At 34.8% G+C, this 6932-nt stretch overlaps 1 protein-coding gene across 1 annotated transcript; it reads left to right on the top strand.

Moving 5' to 3' along the window:
- On the top strand, positions 563-1258 carry LOC108660689. Its single transcript, XM_018114948.1, has one exon. It carries the CDS (start codon positions 563-565, stop codon positions 1256-1258), a length of 696 nt encoding a protein of 231 aa, XP_017970437.1.

Raw genomic sequence — 6932 nt, 5'->3', positions numbered from 1 at the left:
TCATTGTCCTACTAATGCTGAGTCAGTGGAATTTGTTGAAAATTAAAATAAGTAACAAAATAATCCTAATTCTAACAATTTCAATCCTGGTTGGACAAATCACCCTAATTTCTCATAGAGCAATACTCAAGGAACTTCATCTTAAGCGAAGCCAGTTTTTCCTCTTAGATTTCAATCAAAAGTTAAAGTTTTTGTGCTTGAGACATGAATAGGTCAACTTGCCAATGCCATCAACGACTGACCTCAAGGAACTTTACCAGGTGACTCTAAAACCAATCCCATAAAAGAAGGGAAGAAGCATTGTAAGGCAATCACACTCAAAAGTGGAAAAGAGGTAGAAGGGAGTAGCATGCAATCAAATTCTTCAAGTAAGCTTATTGAAAAAGAAATAGTGGGTGAGAAGAAAGATGAAAAAGTTCAAGAAGAGAAGGTTCAGCCCAACCCGCCATCGTCTTTCCTTCAATGCTTTCAGAACCAAAAGCTTGACAAGTAGTTCTAGAAATTCGTAGAGGTATTTAAGACGTTCAATAATAATATCCCTTTTGTTGAAGCTTTGGAGTAGATGCCAAGCTATATCAAGTTCCTTAAAGACATTCTGTCTAAAAAGAGAAGATTAGGTGAATTTGAGACAGTTGTACTTATTGAGGAGTGCATTGCTATCATCCAGAATAAGCCTTCACCAAAGTTCAAGGATCCAAGTAGTTTCACCATTCCATGCACTATTAGTACTCTATTGTTTGCAAAAGCTTTAAGTGATTTGGGAGCAAGTATCAATTTGATGTTATTATATATTTATCGAAAACTTGGTTTGGGGGAAATCAAGCTTACTTCTATGACCTTGCAACTCACTGATCGATCTTTCACTTATCTAAGAGGTATTGTTGAAGATGTGCTAGTTAAAGTTGATTTTCAAGTAAACTTCATAGTACTTCACATAGAGGAAGATCGTGAAACACCAATTATTTTGGGGAGACTATTTTTAGCTACTACTAAAGCTCTTATTGATGTAAAAAAGGGAGAACTTACCTTAAAGGTTCAAGACCAAGAGTTAACTTTCAATATTTTCAAAGCGATAAAGTTTCCTCAAGAGTTTGATGAATGCTTTGCAATCAACATAGTAAATAAAATCACCAATGAAGTGTTTATAGAAAACTATCCCAATGATCCACTTGAGGCTTCTTTAATTTCTACTTCTGAAAGGGATGATGATGAATTTCTTGAATTTGTTGGATGCTCCACCACGTGTTATTATATTTAATCTTTAGTTCTAGTCCTTGGAAATTCCAACTTCTTTTTTCTGTACCTACCAAGCCTTTTATTGATGATCCACCCAAATTGGAACTCAAGTCATTGCCAACTCATCTAAGGTACACTTTTTAGGGTAACTTATCTACTTTGCCAATTATTATTTCTCTTTCTTTTACTAACGTGCATGAAAACAAGCTCTTGTGTGTGCTAAGAGATATAAGAAGGCATTAGTGTAAACTATTGTAGACATTAAAAGAATTAGTTCATCTATCTGCATGCATAAAATCCTTCTAGAGGGCAATTTCAAAACTACCATTGAGCATCAACGTCGACTAAACTCGATCATGAAAGAACTAGTTAAGAAGGAGATCATTAAGCGGTTAAATTCGAGTATTGTGTATCCTATTTTAGATAGCTCATGGGTGAGTCCAGTCTAATGTGTACCAAAGAAAAAAAGGAATGATTGTGGTTTCCAATGCCAATAATGAGCTCATTCTGACTAGAATTGTGACTGGTTGACGAGTATGCATGGATTATCGAAAGCTTAACAAGGCCACTTGGAAGGATCATTTTCCTTTATTGTTCATTGATCCAATGCTTGACAGCTTAGTTGGTATGGAATTTTACTGCTTCTTAGATGGTTACTTTAGATAAAACCAAATTGCCGTAACTCTTAAAGATCAAGAGAAAACCATTTTTACTTGCCCCTATGGGACTTTTGCCTTTTAAAGGATGCCATTTGGACTTTGTAATGCCCTGACTACATTTCAGAGATGCATAATGGCCATCTTTACCGATATGGTGGAGTAATGTCTAGAAGTATTATGGATGATATATTAGTTTTTGGAAATTCATTTGATGATTGTCTCCATAATCTTGCTAGAGTTCTTAAAAGGTGTGAAGAAATTAACTTGGTGTTAAATTGGAAAAAATGTCATTTCATGGTACAAGAAGGTATTATTCTTGGACATCAGGTTTCTAGCAAAGGTATATAAGTGGACAAAGCAAAGGTTGAGATGATTGATAAGCTTCCACCTCCAACATCAGTAAAGGGTATTTAGAGTTTTGTTGGTCATGAAGGTTTCTACAAGTGCTTCATCAAGGATTTTTCCAAGATCTCCAAGCCATTCTATAATATTTGGAAAAAACCACACCTTTTTCAATTTCATGATGCATGCCTTGTTGCATTTTTGGAGTCGAAAAAAAAGGTTAGTTTCAACACTTATTATCACAATCCTGGATTGGAATGTTCCATTTAAGCTTATATGTCATGCAAATGACTTTATGATCGGCACTGTTTTAGGCCAATGTAAAGAGAAAATATTCCATCCCATCTATTATGCCAACAAGACATTAATAAAGGCCCAACTAAACCACACCGCTACTAGAAAAGAGTTGCTTGCTGTGGTGTATGCTTTTGATAAATTTCGCTCTTACTTTGTTGGTGTTGGCTCCATTAGTTTTTGATGATAATAAAACATTCTCATTCATTTGTGTCTAATATTTCTACTTGAGTCTGCAAGACAAGAATTGTATGCCAATGATAAATAAATAATTCCATGGGACATATCAAAAAGGCATATGAATAAGAAGCCACAACTAATCAACAAAACAGAAGCTTCTTAGTTGAATAATGAAGGTTTAGTCAGCTAAAATTAAAATCAAAAGTTGGCAGGCTCAAGAATATTGAGAAAGAGAAAAGACTTAGTCAACCAAGAAGTGGGTTAGTCGACTAAGAAGCTATTGCTAGAAATCTGAACTTCAAAACAGAACCGACTTAGTCGACCAAGAAGTAAGTTAGTCAACTAAATGCTCACTGCCAGAAATTGGAAACAGAAAACAAAGATAACTTAGTCGACTAAGACATAAGTTAGTCGACTAAGAGCATTCTGCTAGAAAATTTGAATTGTTCACTAGAAGACAGATTAACGGCCAAAACTGCTACCAAACTGTTTTCAACGGTCAAAAACTGTCTAACCCATATCTGAGCTAATTTTCCAAGAATAAAATGGACTTCCAATAGCTAGAAAAGTAGATTGAAGGCTTCCAAGTCCAAAATAGCTCAAACACCTGAAAATACTCTATGCACATTTACTGCACTTAACTCTTATCTTTGTAATTATGATCTGCATTTCACTTTGTACCACTTAGATCAAGTCAATGATCATAGGTACACATTTATTTCTCTTTATCTTGTATACTTAGAGTGTACGAGACACACTAAGTGTCAAACCCTATTCTATAAAATAATTACGACATCATTTACATGCTCAATAGAATGTTTGCATATTTAGGAAGTTCGAGAAATTGTTAAAAGATGATATTGCCCCTAATGGTACTATTAAGTCGATTAAGCCTCGAACTAGTTCAAATAGGAATTTTAAGGTGAAATTAAGTGTTTCACAGTCCAGGGATGACTCAAAATGGTAATTCGGACATCAAGGATCAATTTGGAGTCAAACCGAAACTTTCACTATCTAGGGACAAAATGTTAATTTTGCCACTTGAGGATAAAATTGGAATATTGGAAGAAGTTTTTGATCAAGATTGATCACATTTGACTCATTGGAGTATAATTTGAGGTTGATAAGTGAAAAAGTTGTAATTTCGATATTTTTGGAGCATAAGGGCAAAACAGTAATTTTACTACCCTAGAGGCAAATCGGTAAATTTTCACCCTTGACACTTGTCAAGACCAAGGGATTTTCTTCATCATGGAAATGGATAAACATGAGAAATACGTGGTGGAGAATTAAAGAATTAAAAGTCAAATATTTAAAATTTGAACCAATAAGGAAATGCCATGTGTCATGCTTTTATTATTTTATTGTTTCTTTACAAAAAGGCATCAAAACCATCCCATTTCTCCCATAGTGGTTGGCCAAACCAGAAGAGAAGAGAAACCAAGGAAGAACAAATCCTAGGTGGGAAAAATAAAAAAAAAATGTGTTGAAATTCAAGGATTTGATCAAACAAAGGTAAAATTTCTTTGATTTTGCTAGTGATTTACCTTACCCATGCATTTTTTCTTAATTTCCACGGTTGAAAAGCATGCTTTCATGGTGAATTCATGGCTGGTCAAAATGGGTATGGAGAGAGAATGATCTTGGATTTGTTTGATTTTTAGGTATGTTAGTGTTTTTAGGTGATTAATGATGTGTAGCATGAAGACAAGTGAAGAAAACCACCAAAGGTTTGGTGCCCATCAATAGCCGAATTCTCTAAGTGAATAATGAGGAAGAATGAGATGTTATTCTAGGTGATTTGATTAAGAAATAATAGTCTTTGGTGAACTGAGGGATTGGAAAAGAAATCGAGCAAGTTAGAGTGAAATTGGACGCATTGGCCAATTTATCGGATAAAAAATTGACTTAGGCCAATACCGGGTCTAGATGGCTACCCGTGCATTTTTCATTTCATATCACATAAATATATCGAGCCTGAAATAGCTTATGACTGTTAGACACAATTTAATTGGAATATGTGACATGAATTATGGCTAGGTGGTGAGCCATTGGATACCGATAAAGGATTGTACCCGCGGACTGAAAATAAGAGTATTTCTACTCCTAATACTGTGAGTAATCTTATTATCATCTTAATTATCTACAGTAGTTTTATACAATTATGTGATTTTATAGAAAATAGGTTTAAATGGTAAATTGCTATGTTTTAGGAGAAATTATGATTTTATAAAATAATTTTATAAATTTTCTAGAAAATTGAATACTGATTTTGAAAATAGAGTAATTGGAGACTGCCTGCTTGTGTTATAAATTGTGTTTTAAATTATATGGCTTATAGCAATATGTGAGCATGAATGGCAAATACGGTATTTGTATCAAAATTATATATACTACATATTCAGCCTTGAGAGGCTAGATTGCGATAAATTACCATGTCATGCAGATAAAGATTTTATAAATCAGGTGGTAGATAAAATAATCCATAATCCCTACAGTGGAGGTTCTGTGGACCAACCTAAGAGAGGGGGCACAGAATCAAATATAGCTTACCTCGATCGGAGAGCCGTGTGGAGGGTTTTTTTAGAGGTAAAGATTTGAGTGCACTTCACGTAGACCACGGCGTGAGAGTGAGACTCAGCCAACGCCAAGGCATGGCTAGAATTTCGGATGTAAAGACATTTAACAACCTTGGTGGTCTCGGTCAGATGCCTAGGCCAAGGTATCTCCGGGAATGATTTTTGACACGAGTCAAGTTTTGTGAGATATATAAGCCATGTTGATTAATTTTGTAAACTGAATATTCATGTTATGAAACATATATTGGAAAAGAATATTTTAATTCGTCTCCACTTATTTACCTTTAGATAGTTTAGATGGTGTCTATTTACTCACTGGGATTATATAATCTCACCCCTATTCTTATCCATTTTTCAAGCTCAGGACAGTTTGTTGATAGTTGATTAAGACGACAATTAATCTCGGAGTTGCATCTTAGAAAGTAAGGGTTCGTAGCCCTACACCTTCTTAGTCAGTTGGGGGCCCACGTGTCACTGTAAAAGTAATTTTATACTTCAGTTATCTGATTTAAAGTATGTATAAACATATTTAGCTTTTACACCATGTTTTTGGCAGGTTTTGTATTTTTAAAGAAAAATGACGAAAAATGCCCTTGTGAGCCAAAAAATAATATTTTATTGTTTTGATTTGGAAACGACTTATGATTTCTTGAAATGAGAGATTTAATAACTGTCGCTCACCGGGGAGATGCAAAAGCTGATGCTAAGCCTTACGGGGTTTCGATCGGCATTTCGAGGAATGAGTACCTATCGGGACGTCACGGCGGTTATCACGGGCCCGATGGGAGTTTCGAGTCGTGACAATTAAAGTGGTATCAGAGCATGGTTTAAAGATCAAAGATTTTGGTTTTAAAGCTTTAGATTTTAAAGTTTTTGGGTTTAAAGTTGTTTTGAAATCCACATTGACACTGTGTGGCCCCGAGTTAGGTTAAGTCAAGTTAGATTGAATAGGATGCATCTGCATCGGTCATTAGCTATTCTCCCCCAGGTTGTGGGAGCAATGTAAGGGGATGGCAAGAGAAGAAAAAGGGAAAACTTGAAACGGACTCGAAAAAGGATCAGGATGATGATGATCCTAATGATGTTTAGTGTTTTGTGGAAGCTTATTATACTGTAACCTTAAGTGGACGTAGTATAGGAAAAATGTCCTAAGGTGGGACATAGGACATGAAGAGTTTTGGAGATGCTTATAGATGAAGATGTGAGATAGTGACAAGGGATGTTAATATCAAACGAGGATAAAGTAAATAAAAGTTTCAAGAATAATATAGTAAATGAGTTCATATGGAATATTACTGTAAGAATTTCTTATTATATTGTGGAAATTAGAACTCAAAAATAATTGAGGTATACAACGTTCAAATGAATTTAAATCTTAGGTAACAAATTAATGTCGAAGTACAAGAAGGATACAAAGCAATATAGAGGCATGAAAGCTGATTGAGGACAAAGAGATGACTCTGAGGAATTATGATACTGCATCGTGTTCAATGATCAAATCAAGGTAGATCTTGGAAGCATAAATGGGATTATAAGGCATATACACATATGTGGGGTTGATATTGTGATCAACTAAAATGAAGAATGATTTTTAGTGAATTAAGATTCAAACTTAATATATGATGAGTGATGTAGGTAGTAC

The sequence above is a fragment of the Theobroma cacao genome, chromosome 2, assembly GCF_000208745.1.
Source record: "Theobroma cacao cultivar B97-61/B2 chromosome 2, Criollo_cocoa_genome_V2, whole genome shotgun sequence".
Lineage (NCBI taxonomy): Eukaryota > Viridiplantae > Streptophyta > Magnoliopsida > Malvales > Malvaceae > Theobroma > Theobroma cacao.
This window is presented reverse-complemented; position numbering and strand designations above follow the sequence as displayed.